Genomic DNA, 13,111 nt, shown 5'->3' with positions numbered 1-13,111 from the left:
ATTTAAGCCATAAAGCTCTTCTAGCTAAAATAGCTAAAGACATATACCTGACATCAATCCTAATGATATCAAAAATGGCATCACAAACAAAGTTATAAGCATGTTGAAGAAGTTTAACAATGCTATAAGCATCATGGTCCGACACTTGTTGTGCTAAAGCCTCCAACCAGAAAGTGGAAGCTGCAGCAACATCAGCCAAAGAAATAGCAGGCCTAAGAAGATTACCTGAACATAAATAAGCCTTCCTTAGAAATGATTCAAGCTTCCTATCTAAAGGATCCTTAAAAGAAGTACTATCTGCCGTAGGAATAGTAGTACGTTTAGCAAGAGTAGAAATAGCCCCATCAACTTTGGGGGTTTTCTCCCAAAACTCTAATCTATCAGACGGCAAAGGGTACAATTTCTTAAACCTTGGAGAAGGAGTAAATGAAGTACCCAGACTATTCCACTCCCTAGAAATTACATCTGAAATAGCATCAGGAACTGGAAAAACTTCTGGAATAACTACATGAGGTTTAAAAAACGAATTTAAACGCTTACTAGTTTTAATATCAAGAGGACTAGACTCCTCCATATCTAATGCAATCAACACTTCTTTCAGTAAAGAACGAATAAACTCCATCTTAAACAAATATGAAGATTTATCAGTGTCAATATCTGAGGCAGAATCTTCTGATCCAGAAAGATCCTCATCAGAGATAGATAAGTCAGAATGATGGCGGTCATTTAAAAATTCATCTGATTTATGAGAAGTTTTAAAAGACCTTTTACGTTTACTAGAAGGAGGTATAACAGACAGAGCCTTCCGAATAGAATTAGAAACAAATTCTTTTACATTAACAGGAACATCCTGAACATTAGATGTTGACGGAGCAACAACAGGTAATGGATTATTACTAATGGAAATATTATCTGCGTTTGAAAGTTTATCATGACAACTAACACAAACTACAGCCGGAGGAACCGTTAGCATAAGTTTACAACAAATGCACTTAGCTTTGGTAGAACCGACATCAGGCAACGTCTTTCCAGAAGTAGATTCTGATGCAGGGTCAGGTTGTGACATCTTGCAATATGTAATAGAATAAACAACATATAAAGCAAAATTATCAAATTCCTTAAATGACAGTTTCAGGAATGGGAAAAAATGCAAACAGTACAAGCCTCTAGAAACCAGAAGCAACTAAAAAGTGAGACTTAAATAATGTAAAAAAAACCGTCTGTAACAAACACGAGAGTCAAAAATGACGCAACTACGTGAAAACTTCCGGCGTCAACTACGACGCCGGAAATGACGTTATTGACGTCAGACAAACGTCAATCTCGCGCCAAAAAACTCTTGCGCCAAAAATGACGCAATAAATTCTAGCATTTTTTGCACCCGCGAGCGAGCCTAACAGCCCGCAATTTAGAGGAAAAAATTAAATGAAAATTTTAGGTAAGAAAAATATTAATTCATATGCATTTTCCCAAAAAATTAAACTGACAGTCTGAAAGAAGGAAAATAAACTGATTGACCTGAATCATGGCAAATATAGTATAAAACATATTTAGAACTTTACATATAAAGTGCCAAACCATAGCTGAGAGTGTCATAAATAAAAATAAGACTTACTTACCCAAAGACACTCATCTACATAAAGTAGATAGCCAAACCAGTACTGAAACGAGAATCATTAGAGGTAATGGTATATAAGAGCATATCGTCAATCTGAAAAGGGAGGTAGGAGAAGAAATCTCTACGACCGATAACAGAGAACCTATGAAATAGATCCCCTAGAGGAAGACCATGGTATTCAATAGGCAATACTCCCTTCACATCCCTCTGACATTCACTGCACTCTGAGAGGATAACCGGGCTTCAGCCTGCTGCGAAGCGCATATCAACGTAGAAATCTAGCACAAACTTACTTCACCACCTCCATGGGAGGCAAAGTTTGTAAAACTGAATTGTGGGTGTGGTGAGGGGTGTATTTATAGGCATTTTGAGGTTTGGGAAACTTTGCCCCCCCTGGTAGGAATGTATATCCCATACGTCACTAGCTCATGGATTCTTGCCAATTACATGAAAGAAATTAGTATATGTTAGCATATGTCATTTTTTAAAGGGACAGTCTAGAAAATCAATAATGATTTGCATTATGAAAAATGAAATTTTTAAAATACAAATTATGTCAAACGTTTCTCACCAATTTATCATAGTTCTCTGGTTATTCTTATTTGCTAGCTAAACCTAGGAGGTTTGTGTGCTCATTTCTTAGAGCTTGAAGAGAGCATGTAATCAGAATGCATTTTGACCACTAGAGGGCATTTTGATAGCATTTTGATATAGAAAAACTTGAGCTCATACAGCATATTTACCCTGGATTGATCATTGATTGTATGAAATGTTGTTATGTCCGAATAACATAAATAAGTGGTCATTTTTCATAGGCATAGATACAAGGGTAATCACATAAGTCACACGTGTATTCTCCATGTTTTTGTTTCAAACTTGATAATGCGTAATACAGTGTTTTCTTTGTAAACAATAATGTTCTGACTGTCCCTTTAAGCTGTGTTATTGGCATTCAAACAGTAATATGCCATCATGTATAATTGTAATGGTCATTTTGTTTGAGATTAGGGAAACAGTTTGGACATCACATTACAGAAACCAATCAATATCATGAACAAGGATAGGTATGTGATGATGTGGTGTCCACACTCTTGTAACCCACACTCTGCAAACAATCTGCCTCCATGGACCTGGTCTTATAGAAGCAGATTATATACAGAGTGTGGTCCACAAGTGTATGAAAACCACATCATCACATACCTATCCATTACACATTAAATAAATACAAAATAAACATCTCAAAAAATACTTCCTTCCTCTTCCTTCCCCTCTTCCCACAAGACTGAGGCTCTCGGGGGGGCAACTGCCCCCTCCGACGAGTTCTCATCGGAGATGTTGTCGGAAGAGGGGAAGGAGTAGTACTGGGATGACCAAGGTGAAGAGGAGATGGAGGAGTACCAAGATGAGATGGCCCAGCAGGAGATGGACCAGAAGCAGATGGCCCAGCAGCAGATGGCCCAGCATGCGCCTCCCGGAAGAAATTAAACATATTTTCTTGAATCTGTAAACTCCAGATTTGTCCTTGTTCAATTCTTGTAAGGATCTCTATAATTTCTCTTTGTCCTTCTCGAATGCCATGAAGATCTTCGGTCATCTGAGTTCTAGTTTGGATATTTTCCATCCGGGAGGTACGCATCTGTTCGATGAAATCGAGTAACACCTGCACCTCGGCTATCTCCTCCTGTTGTGCACGGCGGCCTACTTGTGCATGGCGGCCTGCTGGTGCTTGAGGGGCCTCTTCTTCTGCTTCAGGGGGGCCTCTTCCTCTGCTTCAGGGGGGGCCTCTTCCACTGCTTCAGGGGGGGCCTCTTCCACTGCTTCAGGGGGGGCCTCTTCCTCTGCTTCAGGGGGGGCCTCTTCTTCTCTCCGAGGTGGCGAGTCATCTCCACCACTCTCATACCTGGGAAAAGGAGGAGCCTGTGGTTGCTGTGCTGGCTCCTCCCCAGACTCTGTATATTTCAAAAATAAAGAAATGTATATATTAGCATATATCCAAATAAAGATGTAAATACTGGGGGGCGTGTCCAGCCAGCAACGGGAGAGGACGCAAAATGTGGGATCTCTAGCCTGAGACTCTAACTTTCTTACATCCCATGAATATTGGTCGGCACTTGATATAAAATATTATTCATCCACCTGCATGAATACTTGCGGACTACAAAAAGACCAAATTCAGGGATATTAATCCCATCTATACCAGGATCCAGACTATAGTGGCCTTGTGGCGCAGATTCCTTACCGCCATCTCTGTTACGTTGTATACAACAATTAATTCTGGGAGATCTTAGAACCAGTCTGTAGCGATGTCTTTTATGGAGGAGACTCACGAGCTTTTATATCTATTGCTACAAGACCTAGGTCGACATATGGATAAATGTTTCTCTGACCTAGCAGCTACGATGCAAGCAGCGATGCGGGGAACAGTTAGCGATACAAACGATAACACAGTCTTAAGGGTCAATCCAGAGGATCAAGCTACGGAATCCTTACGTGTGTTGTCACACCAGCTTCCACTTAACAGTTGTGGCATAGATGCTGAGGTCGCATATCATACCCTGCTTAAGCCGCCTATTACCGCTCGCATGACAAGAGGAGGCCCAGACACAGAACCAGCAGAGAGCGGGATAGCAGTGCCGGGCAAGACTCCTCTGAATATGAACACACTACAGCTGCTCGGCACCAACATTCACTTACCGGCATCTGAGGCGCATCTCATATGTCTAGCTCAGGAGCTGGGAGAGGGTACTGATTGTTGCTCGGAGACACACGTGAATTCGCAGTGGGGTTGGAGGTCGGAAAAGAGCTCCCTTGTGTTGCAGCTGATTGAGAAGAGGCCCGATACAGTAGGCGATCCGACAAGGCCTGCTATTTCTCCACCGATCACCTCAGATCCCTCTCGCTCCTGTTTCTCCACGATGGACTCTAGCCCTACCAGGTCAGCCTCCACTTCTACAGTGAACCCGCTCATTGGACACGTTGGGTATGAGACTATTGTTGTTTGCAGCAGGAGAGGAATCGGTTAGAAACTTTAGAGAAACGCTGCAGCCTGGAATGTTTATTAATAATTAGTTTAGACACGCTTCTTAAGCGCATCCCCTATGTTTAGCATTTATGAACCTCGCTCTCCACTTTTGTATTTAGAGACATTAGCGTCAGAGGAACATCCCGGGTGCATGATAAATATTGAACAAGGACTGTAACTAGATGATCACCCGGCTTGTCCTTTATATTGAAAACCCTCCTGACCGTTTCTAACTGTGTTGTATGCCTTTTCTTGAGTATTCATATTCCTATTATTAGTTAATGCGGGAGTAGGGTAAACAATGTACCGCAATTCCTTCCATTTCTTCAATCTGGACATTATTTGACTACTTTTGTTTTTTATCAGTTCAATACCAGTTAAAGTGGTAGTCTTTGCCAATATGAGCTCACTATGTTGATCCCAGTTCACAGAATGTATGGTTTGCATTGCTCATACTTTGTTTTGTTTGTTTTTTATTACTGACATGCTTTTTATTCTGTGACAAACATCTTAACATTATTTTAGAATGGTCATATAGCTTACTTTATATTATGCATTGCACCACAGTTACATATGTATGGCTGTTCCTCGTTCTGCCTACCTAGTTGAGACATGTGGTGGGAAGGATAAATCTGAATGTTTTCTATTTGCCTGCCTTAATAGTTTGTATATCTAACTACTCTCAGATATTTATTTATTTATTTTTTCATTTTTTTTCTTCTCTGATACCTAACATATAAGTCCCCTGTCAGCGGCCGAGACAGGGTAATACAGTTCTCTTATACATTAAGAAGTATCAGAAAATTAAGTTCAGCTTAATGTCATTTCCTAACTTTGGGTTATAAGGAGAGTAAAGTAATGTATGAACACCTTAAAGAATCTTTCAGAATCCTACCACAGCCTGCTGACAGACACTAACATAGAAATGATTTAGGAAAGTTTTATTGTAGGTCATTGCACTACTAGATAAGTCTCTTAATTCACTTTAGCTTATGTGGACACGTGGTTCATTTACTTTTATATAGAGTACCCTCAGGTACAGAATCACCCCCTGTTTGAGTGCTAGTTTGCAAACTATTATTATTGTTTTGCTTTTTTACATATCTACCAGGTGCATCATGCAAAACATCCACTTGCTCTTTACCCCTAATCACTTATACTAACAGTTACGTCATTCATATTGTATCACCTCTGGAGGTTTGGGATACATATTTATTCATTCTGACCCCATCTTAGAAGTCTCAACATCAAGTTATCATAATCCCTCCCCCATCCTGTCTTTTATATAGTCCATCCCAACAGAATTTCGCCTCATCTTCTTAGCCCATTGGACTCAACCTTAAATACTTTACTCTCTTGTCTCCACTTACATCCTAGCCTCTATACATAGAACCAGATATACCTATGGTTTACCCCCCTCACAATTACAGTCCATTATTCTCCCCCTTATCTCTATCCTCTATACTCCCTCCCAGTCAGAGTATACTCCATACGGATATTTGTTACTATGCCTTTATTTCCAACCAATACTCATGACAATCAGGTTATAATTGCTGTCAAATATGATAGCCCCATTTGACACATAGTCACGGTTGCTGACCTGATTTCTCCCTACATTTAGACTACGAGGGAAAGGAGAAGGTTAAATTTAAAAATCCTTATGTGTACATGTTGTGGAATACCTAGTAACCTGCTGAATATCCATATCTGTTGCTCTCTTACAACAACATACCAGAGATCCTATTAGTTACTTGTTGTAATTTCTATTGTTTTAAATTTGTTGCACTCTTATTTTTCCTCGATAAGTCTCAATATATTTTATCTAATGCGTATGGAAACCTAGAATGTACGCTAAAGATATGCCTATGTTTTTCTTAGATGTTATCTTTGTAATGTCTTTATTGCAGATTCATATACACAGACACACGTCCCCAGGTTTCATATCCCACATGTATTTCCCTCTACCTATTAGGTCACAAAGAACTATATATATTCCCTCAACGTACCAGATATCTATGCTTTTATAGGATGGCAACCCCTCTGACTATACCTGTTTCGGCCATTAAATTCCCTGGACACGTTCCCCTCTCCCCTTCCAATTTTCGAACAGCTCTTGTCTGCTGATTTCCCCCTTACTCGTTTTCATATGGTCCATGAGTGACCGACAAGTAACTATCATTCGCCATTTAGTCTATATTCTACTGAGCTCATGAGTAGCTCATTCTATAGTTACTCCATTTCTACACTTATAATGAAAAATGAGGTTTCATTGATGTTTATGTTATCTCTTTGCAATGTATATTTTGTCTACTAATATTTAATCTACCTTAATGAATATACAAGACTTTTATGTTCAAATTAGCGTACAGCAGTTATTGAAATCAGATATTAGCCTGTTGTATAATCTCTTGACTGTCTTGATCTGTTAATATCTTGTACTTTTTCTGTTATCTACTATGTTAATACACAAAAAACCTCAATAAAAAACTTATTATTGAAAAAAAAAAAGATGTAAATACTTTTTCTTCCAATTGAATTACAAATGCAGCCTCATTAATCCACTTTGAAATCTAACAATCAATGCAATTTCCGTATTTTCCAAACCGTGTTTGTGATATCTATCTGGTCAGTCTGAATGTTTTTGCGTTTGTTTTCAGTCTGTTTAAATGCACACCTAACCTGTAGCCTAGATAGTAATGTAATCGCAAGGTCATTGTGAATGCGTTTACATAATAATGTGTTAAACAGCGTAATAGCATTAATCTTATCCTTAAATACATTTTTTATTTTGGATGTTAATAGATTCTTGAATGAGCTTACCGTCAGATGAGAGTGGCAGGTTCCCGGTATCGATTCCTCCGATCCCGACTATGGCCACCTCGGAGATGCTGGGACGCAACATTTCCTCCCATCGGGAGTACTCAACGGTCAGTGCAGGCCCGCCACCGGTCACTGTGGCATGTTGGTACTCCCTGGTTATTTTCTTTTTCAGCTCCATCTTGCAGTCCCGGTAGCGATGTTTAATAGAGTCCATATCTCTGTTATGGCCCCCCACTGCATCCCTTATCTCCTGCCAGAGCTTCCTCTTGTCACTCGGGGTGGTCTTCTGAGCCTGCAGCCTCTTATACCTGCCCATATACGCTTCTATGAGGACCTCCTTCTCCTCCATAGTAAACCCCGCCTCCCTAGTCAGCTTGGCCTTCCCCTGTGATGGTGCCCTCTGTTTCCCGGACTGTGAAGCCCTACTCTGTCCGCCACTGGACCCAGCCACTTGTTCATCTTGAACCAAGTGGCTGGGTCCACCCACCGCTTCCTGCCCCCCCTTCCTGTCCTGTCCCCCCCCCCTCCCTCTCCTCCCCCTCTCCCCTGACTAATCTCCTGCCTGCCCTCCTCTTCCATCTCTTCCCTAAACTAAGCCCTAACTACTCCAACAAAAATTGACTGTGCACAAATGAAAGGGGGTCAAAATAAATAAATAAAAAGACAAAACAAGTGCTCAAAGTGTGAAAGGAATATAAATAAAAGAGGGTAAGGAGTATTTAACCAACCAAAATGTATAAGAAGACTAAAAGGAGGATATTTAAACTAAATGTAACTAGGGGATGGGATTAGAGGGAATGGGGTATGGGATTACAGGGAATGGGGTATGGGATTACAGGGAATGGGGTATGGGGTGTATGTAGTGTTATTGATAACTGTATGTATTGAATGTGTTTGCGTGTAAATATGTTACGTATACAGAAAAAGCACTCGCACACTCACCCAAACCAACTGTCGCTCACTATCGCTCTCTTCCTATCTCACACTACAACTAACTCACGCTTCCACTAACTCACGCTTCCACTAACTCACGCTTCCACTAACTCACGCTCCCACTAACTCACGCCCCCACTAACTCACGCCCCCACTAACTCACGCTCCCACTAACTCACACTACCACTAACTCACGATAACACTAACTGACTCTCTCGCACTAACTCTCACAATAACTCACTAAATCTCAAATCTCCAAAAACCAACCAGCAACACAGTCAAAGAAGCCATGCTTGTGGCGTGCTTATATACCCTGTGTAAATGAATAATGATGTACCGGTTTGCCTTGTAAATTGTGTTCAGGTGTGCTTTGTTAGTAATTAGTATGCGTGCAATGTGTATTAGTTGTGTGAATTTGCGCATGCTCATTTTGAGTTAGTATTTGTGGAATGTGTAGAATGCGATGATGTCATAGTGCTCGTTTTCTATAACATTGTCCAATAGTATTATGTGTAAATATTAATTGGTGATGGTGTCGTATTAGTGAAGTGTTGTATATGTATGTTTGTCCTAATATTTCGTAATGTTGAATGCGAGTATTTTGCTTGTGTATGAGTGTGCATTTATTTTTCCTGTTTGTTATTTTCCGTATTTCCGTATCGTCAAGTATATGCGTATTCCTCGTTTAGTTATATTTTATTTTTTTCCCCCGCTTCTGAATGTGTAATGCGTGTGTGCTATGTTTTGTGATTGTTGTTATGACATTTCCAGTGTGTTATTGTTGTGCATTATGTGGTATACGTCATATGACCGAGCAGTGCGTATTTCTCGCGAGATCGAGTGTTAGATGAAAAAAGCGTGTTTGTTTGATTTGCCATTGATCTCTATATGGCGTGATTACGCATATAAAATAGAGTTAGAAGGTTGTTTTTAAACTCTAAATACCAGCGTTAAAAACACTGTGCGTTAGAAGAAAAAGACGCGTAGCTAACGCACCCCTTCTAATGCAAAACTCTAAATCTAGGCGTAAATCTCAAATCTCCAAAAACCCACCAGCAACACAGTCAAAGAAGCCATGCTTGTGTGGTGCTTATATACCCTGTGTAAATGAATAATGATGTACCGGTTTGCCTTGTAAATTGTGTTCAGGTGTGCTTTGTTAGTAATTAGTATGCGTGCAATGTGTATTAGTTGTGTGAATTTGCGCATGTTCATTTTGAGTTAGTATTTGTTGAATGTGTAGAATGCGATGATGTCATAGTGCTTGTTTTCTATAACATTGTCCAATAGTATTATGTGTAAATGTTAATTGGTGATGGTGTCGTATTAGTGAAGTGTTGTATATGTATGTTTGTCCTAATATTTCGTAATGTTGAATGCGAGTATTTTGCTTGTGTATGAGTGTACATTTATTTTTCATTTTTGTTACTTTCCGTATCGGAAAGTATATGCGTATTCCTCGTTTAGTTATATATATATATATATATATATTTTTTATTTTTTTTTCCCGCTTCTGAATGTGTAATGCGTGTGTGCTATGTTTTGTGATTGTTATGACATTTCCAGTGTGTTATTGTTGTGCATTATGTGGTATACGTCATATGACAGAGCAGTGCGTATTTCTCGCGAGATCAAGTGTTAGGTGAAAAAAGCATGTTTGTTTGATTTCTCATTGATCTCTATGGGAGACTGTCTAACGCGGGCGTGATTACGCGTATTAAATATACGCGTTAGGAGTCGCGTTAGAAGGTTGTTTTTAAACTCTAAATACCAGCGTAAAAAACACTGTGCGTTAGAAAAAAAAAGATGCGTAGCTAACGCACCCCTTCTAACGCAAAACTCTAAATCTAGGCGTTACTGTTTAGTAAAAAAAAAATGTAAGGACATCTCCCATCAGATCAGCGTGTATACTGCAGGTGTCAGGGTTATTTTCTTGCCTTGTTTGCCATGTACTGCTGGCAGCCATTTTACTCACCTCTTTTGCTAACTCTGGTGCATACTGTGTGATGCTGCTCATTTCCTGTACTTCCTTTTATGGCCAGACTGGTGTACATTATCTGTGTGAGACAGGATGCCGTCTCAGAATTGTGATGTCATCACTTATTATTTAAAGGGCCTCTGTTCAGTATGCTTTGCCCTTGCGTTGTCTCAGACCTGTTTGTGAGAGCTCCTGTGTATTATCTGGGTGTCTGAAGTCCTTCCTGGTTCCTGATCCCTGGCTTGTTCCTGACTCTGCTGTTCTCCTTGTTCTTGATTCCGGCTCGTCTGACTACTCGCTTTGGCTCCTGATTTGGCTCGTCTGACTATTCGCTTTGGCTACTGACTCGGCTCGTCTGACTACCAGCTCTGGTTTTGATTCCTGGCTTGTTATTTGACTTGTGGACTTTTTATTATTTTTTGCTATTAATAAAAGTGTGATTATTTTTGCACTTCTCGTCTGTTTGGTTCCTGGCACCCTGACATTACGCAAGGGCCATGAATCCTGATAGTGCTAATAATCCACCTTTACCTGCAATAATTTCCAGTATGGATGAACAGAATCACCGCTTGGATCAATTTGCACTAGCCCAGCAAACGCTGCTGACATTTGGACCAAAGTGTCCCGCAAGTTTTGGCTGCTCCTGTTTCCGCTGCTGCAGCTAGTCCTACCAGGAGCATGTCCGGTTCTGCACCACTACCTCAGCGATATGGAGGCGATCCTAATCAGTGCAGAGGGTTTTTGAACCAGGTGGGCATTTACTTTGAGATGTTACCTCAGGCTTTTCCCTCTGACAGAGCTAAGGTGGGATTTCTCATCTCGTTACTCTCTGACACAGCTCTTGCCTGGGCTAATCCCTTGTGGGAGACTAATTAACCTGTGATTTCAAATTACCCTGAATTTGTGGCCTCCTTTCAAAGGGTATTTGATGTTCCGGCTTGCTCCTCCTCTGCTGCTAAAAGACTCATGTCCATTCAGAAAGGTACAAGATCTGTTGCTCAGTATGCCATTGAGTTCCGTACGCTTGCCGCAGAGGTAGGTTGGAACAATAAAGCCCTTGTTGCCGCCTTCTTTCATGGGCTCTCTGATGCTTGACACCGCAGATCCCTGCAGGTCACAGGATCAATACTATTGTACCTGATGCATTTACTGCTTGACACCGCAGATCCCTGCAGGTCACAGGAGCAATACTATTGTACATAATGCATTTACTGCTCGACACCGCAGATCGCTGCAGGTCACAGGAGCAATACTATTGTACATGATGCATTTACCGCTTGACATCGCAGATCCCTGCAGGTAACAGGAGCAATACTATTGTACCTGATGCATTTACTGCTTGACACCACAGATCCCTGCAGGCCACAGGAGCAATACTATTGTACACGATGCATTTACTGCTTGACACTGCAGATCCCTGCAGGTCACAGGAGCAATACTATTGTACATGATGCATTTACTGCTTGACACCGCAGATCCCTGCAGGTAACAGGAGCAATACTATTGTACACGATGCATTTACCGCTTGACACCGCAGATCCCTGCAGGTAACAGGATCAATACTATTGTACACGATGCATTTACTGCTTGACACTGCAGATCCCTGCAGGTCACAGGAGCAATACTATTGTACATGATGCATTTACTGCTTGACACCGCAGATCCCTGCAGGTAACAGGAGCAATACTATTGTACACGATGCATTTACTGCTTGACACTGCAGATCCCTGCAGGTCACAGGAGCAATACTATTGTACATGATGCATTTACTGCTTGACAGCACAGATCCCTGCAGGTCACAGGAGCAATACTATTGTACCTGATGCATTTACTGCTTGACACCGCAGATCCCTGCAGGTCACAGGAGCAATACTATTGTACCTGATGCATTTACTGCTTGACACCGCAGATCGCTGCAGGTCACAAGAGCAATACTATTGTACCTGATGCATTTACTGCTTGACACCGCAGATCCCTGCAGGTCACAAGAGCAATACTATTGTACATAATGCATTTACTGCTTGACACCGCAGATCGCTGCAGGTCATAGGAGCAATACTATTGTACACGATGCATTTACCGCTTGACACCGCAGATCCCTGCAGGTAACAGGAGCAATACTATTGTACATGATGCATTTACTGCTTGACACCGCAGATCCCTGCAAGTCACGGGAGCAATACTATTGTACATGATGTATTTACTGCTTGACACCGCAGATCCCTGCAGGTCACAGGAGCAATACTATTGTACATGATGCATTTACTGCTTGACAGCACAGATCCCTGCAGGTCACAGGAGCAATACTATTGTACCTGATGCATTTACTGCTTGACAGCACAGATCCCTGCAGGTCACAGGAGCAATACTATTGTACATGATGCATTTACTGCTTGACACCGCATATCCCTGCAGGTTACAGGAGCAATACTATTGTACCTGATGCATTTACTGCTTGACACCGCAGATCCCTGCAGGCCACAGGAGCAATACTATTGTACACGATGCATTTACTGCTTGACACTGCAGATCCCTGCAGGTCACAGGAGCAATACTATTGTACATGGTGCATTTACTGCTTGACACTGCAGATCCCTGCAGGTAACAGGAGCAATACTATTGTACACAATGCATTTACTGCTTGACACTGCAGATCCCTGCAGGTCACAGGAGCAATACTATTGTACATAATGCATTTACTGCTTGACACCGCAGATCCCTGCAGGTAACAGGAGCAATA

The 13,111-nt window shown here is 41.2% G+C and overlaps 1 protein-coding gene across 1 annotated transcript in view; it reads left to right on the top strand.

The window, feature by feature from the left end:
- Nucleotides 1-3,921: 3,921 nt before the first annotated feature.
- The window catches only part of RRP8 (ribosomal RNA processing 8), a 112,232-nt gene continuing 103,042 nt past the window's right edge, over nt 3,922-13,111 (top strand). Inside the window, exon 1 of the mRNA XM_053705694.1 lies at nt 3,922-4,636. Within this exon, the coding sequence (XP_053561669.1) occupies nt 3,922-4,636 (715 nt within the window). The remainder of the gene's footprint in view (nt 4,637-13,111) is intronic.

This window comes from Bombina bombina, chromosome 3 (genome assembly GCF_027579735.1).
Source record: "Bombina bombina isolate aBomBom1 chromosome 3, aBomBom1.pri, whole genome shotgun sequence".
NCBI classification, from domain to species: Eukaryota; Metazoa; Chordata; class Amphibia; order Anura; family Bombinatoridae; genus Bombina; species Bombina bombina.
Note: the sequence above shows the minus strand (reverse complement) of the source record. Positions and strands in the feature narration are given on the sequence as shown.